The 21,537-nt window shown below is 36.1% G+C and overlaps 1 protein-coding gene across 3 annotated transcripts in view; it reads left to right on the top strand.

Moving 5' to 3' along the window:
* Positions 1-21,537, top strand: part of LOC136027356 (leucine-rich repeat protein 1-like) — a 30,812-nt gene that overhangs the window by 2,934 nt on the left and 6,341 nt on the right. For all 3 annotated transcript variants that reach the window (XM_065704520.1, XM_065704521.1, XM_065704518.1), the window contains exons 2-4: positions 5,954-6,221; positions 17,279-17,653; positions 18,068-18,408. In XM_065704520.1, the coding sequence (XP_065560592.1) occupies positions 6,057-6,221; positions 17,279-17,653; positions 18,068-18,408 (881 nt within the window). In that variant the 5' untranslated portion in view covers positions 5,954-6,056. The remainder of the gene's footprint in view (positions 1-5,953; positions 6,222-17,278; positions 17,654-18,067; positions 18,409-21,537) is intronic.

Consider the following 21,537-nt stretch of genomic DNA (forward strand, 5'->3'; position numbering starts at 1 on the left):
AACAGCTTCCCATTTGTGCAGGTACTCTTACTGTTGCCATTCTTGGTCAAGATTCTTCTTGAAAGTACTAGTTGAATCAGCAGCCAGAATATCTTCTGAGAATTGATTTCACAAGATTATTACTTGCTGGATGAAGAAATGGCTTCTTTCTTAGATTAAGGAGCATTTCTAGAAGGTTTTCTTGAAATGCCCTCTTGTCATAGTGCTCAGGGGGGGGCAAGGAGACCAGGCAGAATATTTTAGGCTATAATCACATCTGTGTTTCCTCCTGTGTATAAGAGTAGGAAGCCTCAAGTAACATACATACTCTTCTTATGGCATTTGTTTGAGGTCTTTGACCATTTTGGTTGTTCTTTATTATACTCTTTCTAGTATTTCTTTGTTCTTCTTGAAATAAGGTGACACTATGGACATACCAACCTCTAGCACACTCGGGCATCAGCATGGGTATATTTTTTTTCTTTGTTCTTACCAGGGGTGATTCTATTGAGCCAATCAGGAGAGGCTTCATTTGAACAAAAATTAAAAGCTTTTGTGTCCAGTTTAAGTGACCAAAAAACTGGAGGGTAACTAGCCTTTCTCTGATGCCTTTTTCCCCTAAACCCATCTGATCAAAATTTTGAGATAGCCATTTTGTTTGGCATAGTTTAAAGGTCCAATGACTGGTTTTAAGAATAACATTACCCCCCATTCCACATTCCCCTGATGAAGGGCTGCAAGTTGTGATATTTGCCAATGTTTACAAATAGTATTTGCAATTAGGGAGTATAAAGACACTTTTTGGAGAGAGGGGTTTCCTGTGGATGGATTCTATATGGGGAGAATTTTTTCTTTGGAGGGAAATTCCTTGGTGAATTTTACCAGGGATATATTCTCCATGGAGGATTATCACCAGGAAAACAATCTTCATGGAGAAATTTACTGCATTAGAAAGTTTCAGTTAGGTTGGGAGAGATTTTCTGAAAAACTCTGCATAGAGTGGGATTCCTCCATGATCTTAAAAATCATCAGAAATTGAATATTTGTGATAACAAACTAGACATAAGAATTACCACTGCACAATAGTATGACCAGAATTCTGAAAAACAAAGTTATATAAGTATTGATTTTGTAAGGCTTCCAACAAAGCCCTTAGGGTATATACTATTGGTGTTACCAATCCTTCAAGGTGTTATTACATGCCCCAGCTTCTTATGCAATACTATAGTTTGTACAGTAATATATGTGTTTCTAAAATTAGTCGTTTCTAAATTTGACATTGTTGATGCGCCCTCGCGACTGAAACATTTATCTAAAGATATATGTCTTAAAAATCGGCAAATGATTGGTGTTTTTGACCCTCTTTGGCCTTTTTTTTATTGAGGTAATCTACTTATGTTGTATGTTGTTATGCTGCTATGTTATTTATTTTGTTATGTTTTTTGTCTTGTTTTTTTCTTTTTTTTGTGTTAACTCCACAGTTTAATGTACTTTGTGGGTTATAAATAAATTATTATTCTTATTATTATATTACACAATATCTGTAGTGATATAGTACACCTGTTTGTTACATATCATGGGCTTGTTTGTTTTCTTATGTAAATGTTTTTTTCAATGTTTCTTTAGTTGTTATGTAATAGAGAGTGTTTCTAAAAGATGTAGGTATTTCTTACACAATAGGAGTTGTGTGACATGTTATGTTTATTTAGAATGATACATTCTTGGGTGACTTGTTTCTTGAGGGCCATGGGGTACCCCTGCCTGTATTTAAGGAGGGACCAAATGTGGGTGTTATGTAATGGCAGCACAAATGTGGGTGTTACATATTGGTGACACACATGTGACTGTTACATAATGACAGTACACACATTAGATGCTACATAATACTTTAAAAGATTTTTTCTTTGAGATTTCATTTTTGTCAAGATTTTTTTCTTTCTTTTTCTCAGGGGACCTTTATAATCCAATGATCTGTGTCCTTTTTAGGGATCCAAAGAGACTTCCCTCAATGGTATTGTGTATTAGACACCTGGATCAGTAATCTATTTGTCATATTATGATTTTGGAAATAGATTTTACAAAATAACCTCTTCCGTGCATGGGGAATTTCTACACACTTTCTAGATCAATTAAGCTATTGAATGCCTGTTTCCTGTGTCTGTAATAATTCACATTACAGGGAGAAAATCAATTACTGGAAATTTATTACATTTGATGTGCACCTACTTGCTACATTGTATTAGTTTTCTAATGCAACCTAGACTTTGTTTTGTAATACATAGACTTTTTATTGTACAAAAAACTTATTAAAAAAAGTATAAAATTATAAAATTACAGAAAAAAAAGCAGTAAAACTCAACAAAAAGAAAAACAAAAGGTAATAAAGCTGATATAGAATAAAATATAAGCTAAAAAGCATGAATTAAAGAAAGGCAGGGCCCTAGCTACCAATACCAGGGGGAGATTTGTTGTTAGAGGTAAATTGAAGCCATATTAAGAGTTAGTTTCTGAGAGGTTCTAATGAAAATGCCATGTTTTTTGAAGCCAGGACTATGCATTTTCATGCCACTGTGACAATATGTGGCTGGCCCATGATATCTCTATGATATATATTATCATTCCTAAGAAAATCTTTCAGATATTTCTTTGATGAAAGTTATGGTTAAATCCATTTTGTTGTGTTGATCATAAGCCACCCCCTCATAATACAGCATGTCAATTCATACCACCATGGCAATATGTGGCTGGCCCATAACATCCCTGTGGTACATATTATCATTCTTAAGACATTTTTAAAGAGTATGGAATGAAGTGTTTTGTGGAATCAATTCAAAACATTAATTTTTTTTTTTTTTTTTTTAATGATGATATTCTATATGCTATTATTTCAATAAAAATATTTCACTACATTACTTGCCATTTCTGTAGGCATAGGAAATCAAAATGATGTATTAACAAATGGTTTTGTCAGTCATATATTATTTGAAGGGGGTCATAGAACAGTGGGATGTTAAATGGAAAAAATTGGACTTAAATCAAGCATTTTGTCCAGCAACTGACTTGTTTTAAGGAAATGTTTAATGTTAAATGCTAAAAAGAAGCTTGAATCATGGAATGTACCCTGAGAAACCTACAATTTTGAAGTTTGAAGGTATTATTAACAGATTGACATTAGAATTGGGCATGGTATACTAGTGATGAGGTTGACATAGGCAATTGAAATTATTTATATGTAAATTTGAAAGGTTATTACCAAGTGATTCTGTCAAATGAATTTTTTGGGGGGGGGGAATTATAGGCCTTTAGGTTGTTAAATTGGTGAAAATTGCAGACTTAAATCAAGGATTGGTTATGCATTTGGTTTGTTTTAAGGAAATATTTGAATCATAATATTAGGAATAGATCATGGTCCAGATGTCTAACACACATTAGGGGGAAATCTCTTTTGATTCCTAAAACAGACAAAATCTTTGAATTATAAAGGTTCCCTGAGAAAAAAAAGAAGGAAAAGAAACTTGAAGTAAATGAAATCTCGAGAAAGAAAAACAGCATTGAAGAAAAAACTCTTAAAGTATTACATAACATCCCATGTGTGCATCGTCGTTACATAACATTGGGCTGCCACTACTTAACACCCACGTGTGCCCTTCTTAGTTACAAGTGGGGGTTCCAAATGGGCCCTGAAGAAACAAGTCACGCAAGAATGCTTCATTCTCAATGAATGTAACTTGTCATGCAACTACTTACATAAGAAACACCTGTATTGTTTGCAAAACACTCCTTGTTTACAAAGGGCACTAGCTTTTCAATTTCCAATTGAATGAGCCCTTTTTGAAGTTTCTACAACACCACTGTCTATAAAAACCAAGGGCATAACTTACAACCGTTGTCCTGAGGGCTTTAGAGGGATGTTATCCTCAAAGACATAATTTCCAGACCGTTCAACTACGTTAAACGAAACGGCTATATCAAAATGTTGATTGGATGTGGTTGGAAAATGATGGGCGTGGGTAGGGGGGGGGCACAAGCCCTCTCATTTTCCAATCAAAAGAGCTCTTTTGAAGTTTCTATGACAACACTTTCTATAAAAAATCTTATATGCCCCCAGGACATAAATTACAACATCTGCCTTTGAGGACTGTGAGGAAGGGGGGGGGGTTGTCATCCTCAAAAACATAATTTCTGAACCTTTAAACTATGTTTGATAAAATGGCTATATCAAAATTTTGATTGGATATTTTTGTGGAAATGGTGGGTGTGGGAGGGGGGTTAGTTGTCCTTTAATCACTTTCGACTATTCAAAAGGGCACTAGCCCTATCAATTTCAAATCGAATGAGCCCTTTTGAAATTTCTACGACGACACCTTCCATAAAAACCTTGTATGCCCCCAAGCATAACCTACAACCCTTGCCCTGAGGGCTGAGGGGATTTGTTGTACTCAAAGACATAATTTCCGGACCTTAAAAATATGTTGAACAAAATGGCTTTTTCAAAATTTTGATTGGAAGTGTTTGGGGAAATCGTGGGCGTGAGAGGGGATTAGTTGCTCTCAAATTACTTTTGATTACTGAAAAGACTAGCCCTTTCAATTTCCATTGAACAAAACCTTTTTGAAGTTTCTATGACAATCGCTGTCTATAAAACTTTATATGCTCCAAGGGCATAACTTACAACCCTTGTCCTGAAGGCTGTGGGGGGGGGTGTCATCCTCAAAGACCTAATGTCCAGACCTTTCAACTACATTAAACAAAACGGCTATATCAAGATGTTGATTGGAAGTGTTCGGGGAAATGATGGGTGAGGAGGGGCACTCACCCTCTGATCATCTTTGACTATTAATGAGGGTACTAACCCTCTCGATTTCCAATCAAATGAGCCCTTTTTGAATATTCTATGACAACACTTTCTATAATAACCTTATTAGCCCCCAGGGCATAAATTACAATCTTTGCCCTTCAGGACTGAGGGGGGGGGGTTATCCTCAAAAGTATAATTTCCAAACCTTTCAGCTACGCTTAACAAAAATGGCTATCTCAAAATTTGTATTGAATGTGCTTGGTGAAATGGAGGGCATGGGAGGGGGTTTAGTTGTCCTCCAACCACTTTCGACTATTAAAAAGGGCACTAGCCCTCTCAATTTCCAATCAAATGAGCCGTTTTGAACTTTCGACAACACCTTCTACAAAAACCTTATATACCCCCAGGTACAACTTACAACCCTTGCTATGAGGGCTTTGGGGGGGGGGGTCATCCTCAAAGAAATAATTTCCGGATCTTTCAACTATGTTGAACAAAATGGCTATCTCAAAACTTTGATTGAATGTGTTTGGGGAAATGGTAGGCATGGGAGGGGGGTTAGTTGCCCTTCAATCACTTTTGACTTCCAAAGGGCACTAGCCTTTTCAATTTTCAATCAAATAAGCCCTTTTTTGAAGTATCTATGACAACTCCTTTGATATAAATTTCTGGTCTAAACAAAATAAAACAAAAGTACATTGTGCCAATATTGTTCTTTACTTAGGTAGTGCTATTGTGCTGCCTATGATTTGTTGTTGACGTTATGAAAAAAAAGCATAGTGTTCAAGATACGTATAGTTTCCAATAAAACGCAACAACATAACAAGCTTCTTGTTCTTACCAAATAGATGGTGAATAAATATGTTAGATTATGTGGAGTTATTGTCAATTCCTTGCATATATTTTTACCTTCAAAAAAAAATCAACAGATTGCTTACGTTTCAATATTTAAAGACAAAAAGTGTTATCAAATTTATAGGATTAGTTCCACTTATTTATTTTCTCATTTCAGCACATTAATACGGATCAAACTATGGTAATACCCTGGGTACTTAATTATTTTGTAACAAGTACAAAAAAAAAACATAGAATACTGTGGTACCTTACAATTTGTTATGGTACCTTTCATTCCCAGTTATTCCCATTAGTTTTACGTTTTATTTTTCGTATTTTTAGCTATACAGATTTCAAATTGAAGCAAAGGTGTCTAACAATTTTTGAGCTATCAAATTAGTGATTGTTTGTGAACAAGAGTGGATAGTAAGCAATTTGTTTGGCAATGATTGTACTACAAATTCACTTTGAAAAGTTTAATAAGAACTTTATTGGCCACTCAGCAACCAAAAAATGCAGGGTTTCTTTTGAGAAGCAAGATGGTGCAATGTATTTTATTGCTGAAATAGTGAAACCAGATGGAACATTTGGCTGTAAACATGAGTTTAAGGTAAATTTCTCTAATATTACCATTACAAACATACCTGTGCACAAGGAAGGGAGATATTGGTTCAGAGGACTTTCACTTGAAGAAGGGAAAAAACTGTGCATAAACATGTTTTTTATGACACTTGGTATTTACCAAGTAACATATAGCAAACGCACATTCTGTTGGTCTGTCCGTCCTGGTTTTGCTAGTTTAGGCACTTCGAGATAAACTAGGATGATGAGATTTGGCAGGTGTATCAGGGACCAGACCAGATTAAATTAGAAACAGTCGTTTCCCCAATTTGACCATCTGTGGGGGGAGTGGGGGAACAGTTAATTTAGAAAAATTAGAAAAAACGAGGTATTTTTAGCTTACAAACAGTTGATCGGACCTTAATAAAATTCGATATTTAGAAGGATATCTTGTTTCAGAGCTCTTATTTTAAATTCCGACCGGATCCCATGACATTGGGTGGAGTTGGAGGGGGAAACCTAAAATCTTGGAAAATGCTGAGAGTTGAGGGATCAGGATGAAACTTAGTGGGAAGAATAAGCACAAGTCTTAGATACGTGATTGACATAACCGGAACGGATCCACTCTCTTTGGGGGAGTTGTGGGGGGGGGGGGTTAATTCTGAAAAATCAGAAAAATGAGGTATTTTTTACTTACAAAGGAGTGATTGGATCATAATGAAATTTCATATTTACAAGAACCTCGTAACTTGAATCTCTTATTTTAAATCCCAACCGGATCCAGTGTCATCAGGGGGAGTTGGGGGGAACTGGAAATCTTGGAAAACGCTTAGAGTGAAGAGATCAGGATGAAACTGGGTGGGAAGAATAAGCACAAGTCCAAGATACATGACTGACATAACCGGATTGGGTCCTCTCTCTTTGGGGGAGTTGGGGGGGAGGGAGTAATTCGGAAAAACAAGAAGAATGAGGTATTTGTAACTTACAAACGGATGATCAGATCTTAATGAAATTTGATATTTAGAAGTATCTTGTGCTTCAGAGCTCTTATTCTAATCCCAACCAGGCTCGGTGACATTGGGGGTGGTGGTGGAGGGGGTAAACCGGAAATCTTTGAAAACGTGAAAATTGAGGTATCTTTATCTTACAAATGGGTGATTGGCTCTTAATGAAACTTGATATATAGAAAGATCTAATGTCTCACATGCTCCACTTTCAATTCGAATTGGATCCAGGGACATTGGGGGCTGGAGGGGGGAAACAGAAATCTTGGAAACTGGGAATCTCCAGTTGATTGGATCTTAATGAAACTTGATATATAGAAAGATCTTGTGTCTCAGATGCTCCATTTTCAATTCGAATCGAATCCGGGGACATACGGGGCTGGAGGGTGGTTACAGAAATCTTGAAAACTGGAAATGTCGGAAAACGCTTAGAGTGGAGAGATCGGGATGAAACTTGATGAGAAGAATAAGCACAAGTTCTAGATATGTGATTGACATAATTAGAACAGATCTGCTCTTTTTGGGGGAGTTGGGGGGGGGGTCCAGTGCTCTGGTGAGTTTGGTGCTTCTGGACGTTCTAGGAAGATGAAAATTGGTAGGCGTGTCATGGACCTGCAAAAATTGACTTGATAACAGTTGATTCCCCGATTCGACCATCTGGGGGGCTGGAGGGAGACGAAAAACTGAAAAAATGTGGTATTTTTAACTTACGAATGGGTGATCGGATCTTAATGAAATTTGACATTTAGAAGGACCTCATGTCTCAGAGCTCTTATTTTAAATCCCGACCGTATCCGGTAATATTGGGGGGTAATCCGGTCCAACGCTTAGAGTGGAGAGATCGGGATGAAACTTGGTGGTAAGAATAAGTACAAGTCCTAGATACATGATTGTCATAACCGGACTGAATCCGCTGTCTTTGGGGGAGTTGAAGTGGGTGCTAATTCAGAAAAATTATAAAAATTGTTGTATTTTTAACTTAGAATGGGAGACCAGATGTTAATGAAATTTGACATTTAGAAGGAACTCATGTCTAAGAGCTCTTGTTTTAAATCCCGACCAGATCTGGTGACATTTGGGGAATTGGATGGGGAAACCAGAAATCCTGGAAAACGCTTAGAGTGGAAAATTTGGGATGAAACCTGGTAGGTAGAATAAGCAAATGTCGTAGATATGTGATTGACGTAACCGGACTGGATCCGCTCTCTTTGGAGGAGTTAGGGGGTCCAGTGCTTTGGCGAGTTTGGTGCTTCTGGACGTGCTAGGACGATAAAAATGTGTAGGTGTGTCAGGGACCTGCACAAATTGATTTGATAAAGTCGTTTCTCCCAATTCGGCCATCTGGGGGGATGAAGGGAGAAGAAAAATTAGAAAAAATGCGGTTTTTTTAACTTACGAGTGGGTGATCGGATCTTAATGAATTTTGATATTTAGAAGGATCTTATGTCTCAGAGCTCTTATTTTAAATCCCGACCGGCATTAAGCCTCTGATTTTCCTTTTGTTGATTCATTTCCTTTTTGATTCTTTGAATTTTGCAAAAGTGCCATATGAGCTCTTAGCTCTTGTTTTGTTCTTGTTTTTTTTTTTTTTTTTTTTTCAACCTTTAAACAACAGGCCCATGTGCTTTAATGATTACAAATAAAGATTTTATATATAAAAAAATTGCATAACTATGCACCAATTATTGAAGGAAAACCTTATCTGTATATCTGAAAAGGAAGCCTTCTTCTTCTTTGAAAAAGAGGCCTTTAGTCCATTTAGGACATTTCCTTTGTTTTTCTTTTTTTTTTTTTACAAAAGTTAAAGATATATTCTGCTTTGTCACTATGATACCCTTCATTTGGATCTTAGTTCTTGTTTCTATTATACCCAGTTTTTATTGGGGATTTCGAATCAAAACCATTTGGAGATGTTTTTTTTTGTTTATTTCATCCTCACTTTTATTTCATGTTGGTGATAGTATTTAAAGATAGTGTTGTCAATTTGGACCAAGCAGGAGGAGCAGCTTATTATGTAACTAATTGATAGCACGATTGTAGGAACTCAAAAAGAGCCAAGTTGTTTCTTTTCTGGGTACATTAGCCCAGGTCAAATTTGAGTAACGTAGCCAACCAGATTCTTCAAACTAAATCAAAAGTCAAAAACCTTTTCGAGTTTTTTTTTTCTTACAAAATTGAAACTTTACTGTTCAAAGTTGGTTACAAATTCGACGCTCAAAGTATTTTTCATTGCTAGCCACAACTTCTTCCCATTTTCTGGCTATATACTGATAGCATCTCTGAAAATTCGACCGGTTTGGCTACAATCCTTGATTTGATCTTTTTTTTACTTATCATAATTGGATAAGTGCTCCTCACCCAGGTCGTACTGCATTGACCAGAAAAGTTAGTCAAACAGTTCAAACAGTTTGCCTTATTTTAGAAAATAGGAGGAAACACCCTCTAAAAGTCACAGAATCTTAACGAAAATTACACCATCAGATTCAGCGTATCAGAGAACCCTACTGTAGAAGTTTCAAGCTCATATCTACAAAAATGTGGAATTTTGTATTTTTTGCCAGAAGGCAGATCACGGATGCGTGTTTTTTTTTTTTTTTTTTTTTTTTTTTTTTTTTTTTTTTTTTTTTTTTTTTTCAGGGGTGATCGTATCGACCCAGTTGTCCTAGAATGTTGCGAGAGGGCTCATTCTAACGGAAATGAAAAGTTCTAGTGCCCTTTTTAAGTGACCAAAAAATTTGAGGGCATCTAGGCCCCCTCCCACGCTAATTAACGAACAGAAATTATTACCCATTTGAGGGGCTCACCTCCTCCTAATACGTCGCTCTTTATGTTAAAGTATTTTTAGTAATGTCAACTATTTATTCTACGGCTTTTGTGATTCAGCGGTAATCAAACAGTTCGTGGTAACGAACTGTAGTAAGGAGCGACCCGGCTCAATAATAACCAAAACTCTAAAAAATGGAATTTTGATACCAATAGCTACATCATAAGAATCGCATTTTAATGCTGGTTTTAAATATATAAGTTTCATCAAGTTTAGTCTTACCCATCAAAAGTTACGAGCCTGAGAAAATTTGCGTTATTTTGGAAAATAGGGGGAAGCACCCCCTAAAAGTCAAAGAATCTTAACGAAAATCACACCATCAGATTCAGTGTATCAGAGAACCCTACTGTAGAAGTTTTGAGCTCCTATCTACAAAAATGTGGAATTTTGCATTTTTTGCCAGAAGGCAGATCACGGATGCGTGTTTTTTTTTTTTTTTTTTTTTTTTTTTTTTTTTTTTTTTTTTTTTTTTTTTTTTTTTTTTTTTTTTTCCCAGGGGTGATCGTATCGACCCAGTGGTCCTAGAATCTTGCAAGAGGGCTCATTCTAACGGAAATGAAAAGTTCTGGTGCCCTTTTTAAGTGACCAAAAAAATTGGCGGGCACCTAGGCCCCCTCCCACGCTCATTATTTTCCCAAAGTCAACGGATCAAAATTCTGAGATAGCCATTTTACTCAGCGTTGTCGAAAAACCTTATAACTATGTCTTTGGGGACGACTTACTCCCCCACAGTCCCCGTGGGAGGGGCAACAAGTTACAAACTTTGACCTGTGCTTACATATAGTAATTGTTATTGGAAAGTATACAGGCGTTTTCAGGAGGATTTTTTTGGTTGGGGGGAGGGGTTGAGAAGAGGGGGATATGCTGGGGGAACTTTCCATCGAGAGTTTGTCATGGGAGAAGAAAATTTCTATGAAGGGAGAGCAGGATTTACTAGCATTATTTAAAAAAAAACAATTAAAAAATAAATGTGAAAAAGCTTTTTAAGCTGGAAGTAAGGAACAGCAATAAAACTTAAAACAAACAGAAATTATTACCCATATGAGGGGCTCATCTCCTTCTAATACCTCGCTCTTTACGCTAAAGTATTTTTAGTAATTTCAACAATTTATTCTACGGCTTTTGTGATTCAGGGGTCATTCTTAATAAATTGGGATAAAATTTAAGCTTTAGTGTAAAGAGCGAGGTACTGACGGTGGGGCGAATCCCCTCATATATGTAATAAAAACATGAGAATACAAAAGTTCTTTGTGTAAGCTAATTTATAAGTTACGTAAAACTTTTACCAATAAAAAGATTCGTAAAAAATTAAAAGTTCTAGTTGCCTTTTTAATTAACCAAAAAATCGGAGGGTAACTAGGCTTCGTCCCCCGCTCTTTTTTTCTCAAAATCGTTCGATCAAAATTATGAGAAAGCCATTTAGCCAAAAAAAAAATAATATGCAAATTTCGTTTTGATTATTCCTCTGCGGAGAGCCAAAATCAAAACATGCATTGATTCAAAAACGTTCAGAAATTAAACGAAAAAAGCAAGTTTTTTTAACTGAAAGTAAGGAGCGACATTAAAACTTAAAACGCACAGAAATTACTTTGTATATGAAAGAGGCTGCTTCCTCATCAACGCCCCGCTCTTTACGCTAAAGTTTTTTACTGTTTTAAAAAGAAAAATTGAGAGATAGAGTCAAACTTTAGCGTAAAGAACGGGGCGCTGATGAGGAAGCAGCCTCTTTCATATACAAAGTAATTTCTGTGCGTTTTAAGTTTTAATGTCGCTCCTTACTTTCAGTTAAAAAAACTTGTTTTTTTTATTTAATTCTTAATGAATTGGGACAAAATTATATCTTTTACTAATAAAAAGATTCGTAAAAAATTAAAAGTTCTAGTTGCCTTTTTAATTAACCAAAAAATTGGAGGGCAACTAGGGTTCCTCCCCCGCTCTTTTTTTTTATCAAAATCATTCGATCAAAATTATGAGAAAGCCATTTAGCCAAAAAAAATAAAAAAATATGCAAATTCCTTTTTAATTATTCCTCTGCGGAGAGCCAAAATCAAAACATGCATTGATTCGAAAACGTTCAGAAATTAAATATAAATAAAACAAGTTTTTTCAACTGAAAGTAAGGAGCGACACTAAAATTTAAAACGAACAGAAGTTACTTCGTATATGAAAGGGGCTGCTTCCTCATCAACGCCCCGCTCTTTACGCTAAAGTTTTTTACTGTTTTAAAAAGAAGAGTTGAGAGAAAGAGTCAAACTTTAGTATAAAGAACGGGGCGTTGATGAGGAAGCAGTCCCTTTCATATACGAAGTAATTTCTGTTCGTTTTAAATTTTAGTGTCGCTCCTTACTTTCAGTTGAAAAAACTTGTTTTTTTTTATTTAATAATCAGAAGAAGCAATGTAAGGGCTATACGGCAGGTGTGATAGAGCTTTCCATTTGAGCGTTTCCAAGCATGTTTTAAAGGGTGCGGAAATATGTGACCAAGCATTGTCATGTTGCAAAATAACTTGTCGTTTCTATTGGTGTTTGTTGGTGTTTTCCTTGCAATGATAACCTCAAACACATCAATTGTCGTTAGTAAATCCCCTGTGATCTACGCTGAGATGCTGGTAATGTCGATGAGAACATCACGGATGGTGAACTCCACTTTCCATCGCCTGTCACAATATGGTGCAGAAAAAGCTTTCTTTTGCCGTTGAAGCTGTAGTTCTCACGTGAAAAAACAGCCTTCAGTATTTCTTGGCTTCAATTTATATGGCACCCAATTTCCTTACTTTCATATCATTGCCATTGTTTTTAAACGACAAGAATTGATTGATGAGGGACTTCAAGTGTTTTTGCAAGCTGAAAAAAAGCACTTCAAGTGCTTTTTGCGTTTGTGATGTGTCTTCATCGAATGGGATTACTCGGAAGCATGGTCACCATGTACTTCCACTAAGATACTCCCTGCAAAAACACATTATTCGGTACAAAATTCGCTATATTCGAATAAGTAAAAATTATTGTTGTTTACATGCCAACAAAAAAAAAATTATACTGATATTTCTGCCTAATGACAGTAGCTTTCTAAACAATCTATGGAAATGTGGATCGATCGACTCATAACAAGTTACGCATAACAAAACAATGGTAAGCATGCGAAGACAAAAGTTTTCAGAAGTACCATTTTCTAAATAGGACACGAATTGAAATCGCGAAGGAATTTAAAGGGCTTGGGATTGCTTTTGATAGAAGCCTGAAGTTTAAAGCTCATATTAGACAGTTAAAGACAATAGGTGCCAAAGGCTTATATTTTATGAATAAGATGTTACGTGGAGCAAATTTCGGCCCAAAATCTGATATTTTTATGGAGTCTTACATAAAATATATAGGAGCGATAAGTGATCATTCAAAAGTCCGTTGATTTTTGAATTAAAATGAATAGTTGTGAGCATCAAGTCGTGGCTAATTGTAGAAAAAGCCAAGACAGATAGTCCAATTGAGTGAGAAGCAAACCTGGCATTAATCCCCTCCCCCCTTGTTAGGATTGTATAAAAATGAAGTTAGTTCATTTATTAATTGGGATACGGAGGAATAGTTGATGTGGTGATATCTAACTTGTCGTTCGAGGGGTTGGAAACCATTTAATATAGTTCTGTAAGGGCAGCCTTTGGAGCTAAAAAGACAAAGCTACGGGGGTTTTCTTGAATCAGAAAGTGGAATTGAGAAGCTTGGCCGCGCGAAAGACACACCAACATTAAAGTCAGAAGATATGAATAGCTGACCAATCAAATCCAACTAAATCAAGATGCGAAAGAGGGAAGGTTATGGTGCTCGAATACCAATATACATCAATTTTGAGAGTGCCGAATGCGACATAGCCCCTCGGTGGAAATCTATTACATCCCATTGCAATGCTAAATTTGAAAACTGGATAAATCTGGAATATAAGCCATCGTTCAAGCTGAGAAAAGAAGTGTATTATCTTGAAACTGTGGATATATTCACCGATGCATCCAAAGTGGATAATAAAGAGGAGGCAGCTTTTACAATTCCTGATAGAAATATAGTTAACTTGATGAAATTAAGTAATATAACTACAGTGTTTAAAACAGAAAAGAGGCAACACCCAAAACAGCGCGAAACAAGCATCCATAGAAGACGGACAAAAATGTAGTAATAATACTCTGATGATAATTAACCAAATTGGAGAAGTGATAAAGAAACTGGAAATTCAGACGGATACGACAAAACGACTATTCGAGGATAGACGTGCGTTCCCAGCAATTATTTTGGTGACACAGAAGAAAGAAAAGCAATTTCTAAAAAAAATATAGGGAGTAAATCTGAGGCCAGAGTGAAAATTAGGTTAAGGTCGAGTCATGCAGAAATTCAGATATGTAGAGCTCGGTTCAATAATGGTTCAATCTATTATGCGCCCCCCCCCCCATAAAGAAAATTCTGGACCCGCCCCTGCTGGGGTGTTTGTGTTTTGTCTCTGCTTCAGCTGATTTTAAATGACGATCAAATGTTTCTTGACAAGTTGAAAACCCCTAAGCATTACACAAAGTTTGAAAGTCATTTTGTCTGCATTATTTTTAACGCCCAAAATTATGTTACTTTCTGATTGGCTTATAACTTATGGGGTATGTAAGCAGCGCGAGGTAGACCTGATTGGAAACAAAAATACTTTGAAGTTTGGTTGTATCTATATATGACACCTGAAACAGGGCCAACAAACTTACTGTGCATATAGATAAAGATGATGGGATTAAACAGACAATTAAGAAATGGATCAAATATAGTAGACAGGAGCAATTTAAAAAAAAAAAAAAAAAAAAAAAAAAAAAAAAAAAAAAAAAAAAAAAAAAAAAAAAAAAAACATGCGCTATTGATTCATGACGTCCAAAATTTGCTTCGTGCCCAATTGGCTACAAACATTCTGGGCATGTCTATTGGGCCATACAAACCTTGTAGGGGGTAAGAAATTAAAAAAAAATGAGTTGTATTCGATTCGTGAAGCCCCTAAATAGACCTAACATTGTTTTTCTTGGATCGTTGTGAAACTATTAAGGCAAGTAGACTATATCTGTACATTTTGGAGGGAAAATGTGTTTTTATTGATCCTTATCACGGAAACTTCAACTGCTTATTTGCTTTAAAATTCTTTTAGACAACTCAATTGAAATGTTCAGGACCAAGGAAACGTCAATTAAAACAAAACATTTAGGAAACAAACTCGTTAAAAAGGGCATCTACCATGTTAAAATCTAAAAAGAGCAGAATACTCCAACAATTATTGAAACTTAAAACGACCAGAATTCAAAATGAATAATTACATCATTAAGATGCCAGATACTGCTATAAATTAGTACATCTATCTTATTAAACAAGCATTAATTGTATATCTGTAAATTTTTGCTTGAAAACGCCACAATAATATTTTTAGAAAATTGCCATTCTACCCTTTTCTAGTGAGAAACAGTGATGTAGATATGTTACGACTTTGGGAAAATCCCAGCTCATTTATATGCTTCATAATTAGAGATCCCTGAAGATTGAAAGCCTTGAGTATAAGCAGGAGGAATCTCAAAACACAATTTCTTAACTTTTAGAGAAAGACATTCCAGTTTGATAGCTGTGAATTGAGTCTCAGATTCTTAATTGCTTCGCATTAAACGGTACGCATTTTTATAGAGCTGCACATAAAAACAAAAAAAATTAGAACACGTTGAAACAAAGGAGGAAAAGAAAGAAAAGAGAGATTGTACCACTGCAAAGCTGCACCATTCTTATTTGTAAACCTAGACTAACCTCGCAATAACCCTTTGTTTTGTTTTTGTTGACCCCATGACAAATAAATGACACACTGCTCGAAATAAAAATTCTTTTCAGTCATGGACAAATCACGATGTGATGCTTAAAATGTTCAGGAGTCTGCACTCCTGCTGATGTTAGTGATAATTTATATTCGTTTTAATTCTGACTTGATTGTTCACTTTAATTTCTGTTTGTCTTAAAATTCATTTATTTATCTATACCAATATCTGCTATCTTTACGTTTGATGGGATTTTATTTTAATTAGTGTTCGTTTTGGTTTTCATTCGTTCATTGATAGTAATTTATATTTGTTTTAAGTCTAAATTATACAGGAATCTTTCTCTTCTCATCGGAGGTTTTATCTTTATTTATTTATTTTTTTTTTAAGAATCCTCCAGTTTTTATTAAGAACTTCTTTTTTTGGATTTTTTTTATTTAATTAATAAAAAGACTTAGCTTCTTGTATTTTTTAGCTGTTCAGTCTAGTCTTTTTTTTGTTCTTTCTTTTTTTTTGGGGGGGGGAGGATTTAAAGTTTTTGGATTGAAGCCGAGATATTTGGGATTTTTCCAGTTTATTTTATTCACTTTTCTAGTAAAAAAAAAATCTCAACGCTTGTACATTTCTATTTTTTATATTTTATTTGTAAATAGAAATACAACATATTTTGAGAAAATGTTTTCCCTGTGAACAGGCATAAATAAGTTCTGATATAGAGTTGGAGTCTTTGTAACAGTTCGCCTTAAGCTATCAGGCTGTCAGCTAGTTGGTCATCAAGGTTGCTAGAACTGACATATAAATAAATATGGTTTACCTTGTGACAATGGAGGGGCCTTTTGGAAACAGGTAATGCTAGTCTTTGTGCATTGTAAAAAAGAAAACTCAGTAATGTAAACCATTTATCAGAAAGAGAATTGACTAACTTTCATAGTCAAATTTAGCTTGTTTAAAAATATTCTTATGTATTCTAGGCATTAACCTAAAAAGGCTATTTCGTTAATCCATAATATTATGCCAAGAAATAGTCAGAGTGAGGTAAACTTTATGTAAATCTTTTTGCTAGGAGTTGGCCAGCAAAATGAATCCTCGTCTCAATACTCAGTGGCCACTGAAAACAGCAATTGATTGGGACCTTTCGTCTTTTTGGGAGGTGTAATGGAGCCGACGATTGCCTACAGGGTTTAGGGGAGGAATATAATTTTGACTTCAATCTTTTCTCTCTCTCTCCCACTGTCTCTGCAAAAAACGGAATTCTTTAATATTGGGGGGGGGGCAGATAAATTGACACTTTAATCATAAAACAAAATTTAAAACATTGCCTCCTGGAAAACCGAGAACTCTACACCAGTAGATGATTGTATCTTTCTGAATGAGTAAAGGGAAAAAGATAATGCCATCTACCTAAATAAAATAGCTCTTGTTTATAGTTTGAAATTATGTCTTTTAGTCCTTCGCAATCTGTGACTATTTTTTTCTTCCAGATTAATGGAAATGTATCTCAAATGTTTTACACGTTTATTAATGACGGAAAGACGACCATTAGATTCAAAATTCCTGACATCTGTTTGAGCTTGCGTGGCAAACCTGAACAAGTAGCGAAAATTACAGTGGCCATTGCAAAGCTTTCTGGGCTTAAAGATGACGCTAAAAAAATTATGGAAGAAACCAAACTCGTTTTACCAAGTCCAGATGCCCAAAAAGATGCTCAGAAATCTACCAAAACAAAAAGTTCTTTGACAGATTTACCTCCCTCTAAAAAGCCAAAGGTTGAGTTAGAGAAATTGAAGCTTGAAATTAGAAGTCACAAAGAATTCATCCAAGTATCACATCTTCCATTGACGCTCACGACTTTAAAGGTATTTTTTCATTTCTTTCAGGGAGAGTGAGGTATAGGAAACAATACTCCTAACCATAACTTAAAATTGTACTAAGAGTGTATTAGACTAGGGGGTGTGTAGGCTTATACTTGAGAGAAGGGGATTTCGAACTGTGTTCACCGCCTCTTATTACTAGCTTATAGTAAGACTTATTACTAGCTAAAGTTCGAAAATAATTTGAATTTTTTCTTTTTTTGTGCTTGCACAAAGGGATGAAAGGTCCAGAATATTTGCCTAAAGCATCACTTCCTTTTATGCTGATTTTTTTTTTTAATTGTGGTCTAAAACGCTGCTTTAGTGTTTAGAACATTTCTCTGGTTGTATCCCCCCTTCCCTTAAAGTCTGCGTCTGTATGTAATTTTTTTTGTCATTTGTAACCTGTATTATTTTCAGATTGGTAACGTTCAATTTTCTCGGTTGGACCAAAGATGCTTAAGACTGGTGAATCTGCAATGGTTAACAGTTAATAACACGCAGTTAGAAACTCTTCCAGAATCAATGGATATATTCCCCAACTTGTGTGTCTTAGACCTTGGGAATAATTATATTTCGGATTTGCCTAGGATGTTTTTCAGGACTCTGTCACCAAATTTAACTGTTCTCAACTTGTCCAAAAATAAATTGACTTACCTGAGTGAAGACATTTCTAAACTGAAGAATTTGAAGGCACTGTACGTTCGACATAACCTGTTGACTAGGATACCCTGGAAAATTGGCCTTCTACCAAATTTAAGGTTAGTTTTGATTTTGTTGGTGTGTATTTGTCCCATATCCATTCCTTGAATTTGTTTTGTGCTTCCGTCATGACTTTTGCACCCTGGTCCCTCCCCCACCCCAAAAAAGTAGTTTATTATATGGCAATTAGTTGTTGATGCGCTGAGGAAATAGCTTGTGGGAGGATAGTTGTATGTGAGTTCGGTTGTGCAAGCACAGGAAAAGAGTATGAATTTTCAAATAAGTTTGTTTTTGGAGGAAAGAATTGTTCTGTTGTTAAACTAATTAGCATACAAAAGAAAATTTTCGCTAGAATGCCGACTTTTAAGACTATATTTTCATTCCAGGCGGAAATTATGGTAATTGAATATTTTGAAACAGGAAAAACTTGTTAATCCTACATTTTTAAGCAGAAGTTTTATTGTTTAATTCTAAGCTCAACAAGACATGACGGAAATAGAAAGCGCATTTAACACGAGGTAAATATTTTACGCTCATTGTGTAACAACTGAACGAAGAAAAGAAAAAAGGATGTGACAATTCTATGTTATTTTATTATATAACTGGATCTATGTTGCATGAGCAACGTGAGGTGTTGCGGCAACCTTTGTTCGACTTCGCTGAGTGTAGTGTTGCGAGATTAACACTTTGGTTTTATTTCCTCGCTTTGATTAATTGCTGCAGTTGTTAATCTTTAAGGATCTTAAAATAAATACTAGGTACACCAACTCGGAAAAGTTGCAAACCCCTCATTGCAAATAACAAAAGTTGTAAACCCGTCATCGCTGAAGATGATTGTAGCCTAACAGCCGATTATTACTTACAAGTCCCCTACATGTCTTGCCACTGGAACCCAATTGGTCTTACCATCAAATACATCGGAAACAAATAATAGGTACACCAACTAGAAAAACTTGCGGACCCCTCATTGCCAAAGATGATTATGAGCTTAACAGTCGGTTGTTGCTTAAAACTCCCCTTTATGTCTCACAATTGGTATCGGACTATCTTTGGTTTCGTGTGTACCTTACTACTGAAGTTGTCAACCCCTTTAAACTCTCAAACTGGTATATCTCATGCAGGAATGTTTCTCCAAAACAAGAGCTAAGAGCTCATATGGCACTTGTGACGAGGCGAGAAGAGCTAAGAGCCAAGAGATCATTTGGTATGAGCTCTAACAAAATTCTATGAATCAATAGATTGATTTAAAAAGGAAAATAAGAGGCTTAATGCCGGTCAGGATTTAAAATAAGAGCTCTGAGTCAAGATGTTCTTCTAAATATCAAAATTCATTAAGATCCGATCACCCACTCGTAAGTTATAAATATCTAATTTTTTCTAATTTTTCCTCTCCCTTTAGCCCCCCAGATGGTCGAACCTGGGAAAACGACTTTATCAAGTCAAATTGTACAGCTCCCTGACACGCCTACCAATTTTCATCGTCCTAGCACATCCAGAAGCACCAAACTCGCCAAATCACTGAACCCCTCCCCCCAATTCCCCCAAAGAGAGCGAATCCAGTACGATTCTGTCAATCACGTATCAAGGACATTTGTTTATTCTATCCACCAAGCTTCATCCCGATTCCTCTACTCCAAGTGTTTTTCCAAGATTTCCCCCTCCAATTCCCCCCAATGTCAAAAGATCTGGTCGGGATTTGAAATAAGAGCTCTGAGACATGAATTCCTTCTAAAAATCAAATTTCATTAAGATCCGATCATCTATTCGTAAGATAAAAATACCCCAATTTTCACGTTTTCCAAAAATTACGGTTTCCCCCTCCAACTCCCCCCAATGTCACAGGATCTGGTCGGAATTTAAAATTAGAACTTTAAAGCACAAGATCCTTCTAAATATCAAATTTCATTAAGATCTGGTCACCCTTTCGTAAGTTAAAAATACCTCAATTTTCAAAATTACCCCCCCCCCCCCTATTCCACCAAAGAGAGCGAACCGGTCCGGTCATGTCAGTCACGTATCTTAGACAGGTTTCTATTCTTCCCATCCAGTTTCATCCTGATCTCACCGCTTTAAGTATTTTCTAAGATTTCCGGTCCCCCCCAACTGCCCCCCCCCCAATTACGCTTGATCCGGTTGAGATTTAAAATAAGAGATCTGAGTTACGAGGTCCTTCTAAATATGATGTTTCATGAAGATCCGATCACTCCTTCGTAAGTTAAAAATACGTCATTTTTTCTTATTTTTCAGAATTAACCCCCCCCCCCCAATAGAGCGGATCCGTTCCAATTACGTAAGTCACGTATGTAAGACTTCTGATTATTTTCCCTACCAAGTTTCATCCTGATCCCTCCAATCTAAGCGTTTTCCATGATTTTAGGTTCCCCCACCCCAAACTTCCCCCAATGTCACCAGATCCGGTCAGGATTTAAAATATTTGCTTTGAGACACGATATCCTTCTAAATATTAAATTTCATTGAGATCCGATCACCCGTTCGTAAGTTAAAAATACCTCATTTATTCTAATTTTTCAGAATTAACCCCTCCCTCAACTACCCCAAAGAGAGCGGACCCGTTCCGTTTATGTCAATCATGTATCCAGGACTTGTGCTTATTTTTACCACCAAGTTTCATCCCGATCCCTCCACTCTAAGTGTTTTCCAAGTTTTAGGTTTCTCCCTCCCAACTCCCCCCCCCCCAATGTCACCAGATCCGATCGGGTTTAAAATAAGAGCCTTGAGTCACGATACCCTTCTAGATATCAAATTTCATTGAGAGCCGATCACTCGTTCGTAAGTTAAAAATACCTCACTTTTCTAATTTTTCAGAAATAACCCCTCCCCCCCCCCGCCAACTACCCCAAAGAGAGCGGATCCATTCCGTTTATGTCAATCATGTATCTAGGACTTGTGTTTATTTTTCCCACCAAGTTTCATCCCGATCCCTCCACTCTAAGTGTTTTCCAAGTTTTAGGTTTCCCCCTCCCAACTCCCCCCCCCCCCAATGTCACCAGATTTTAAAATAAGAGCTCTAAGACGCGATATCCTTCTAAACATCAAATTTCGTTGAGATCTGATCATCCGTTCGTAAGTTAAAAATACCTCATTTTTCCTAATTTTTCAGAAAACTGAATGATAAACTCAGCTGAAAGCACGAACAGGAATGGTTAGAAACAATAGATGGCAGTACT

Source organism: Artemia franciscana, chromosome 5 (assembly GCF_032884065.1).
Source record: "Artemia franciscana chromosome 5, ASM3288406v1, whole genome shotgun sequence".
Lineage (NCBI taxonomy): Eukaryota > Metazoa > Arthropoda > Branchiopoda > Anostraca > Artemiidae > Artemia > Artemia franciscana.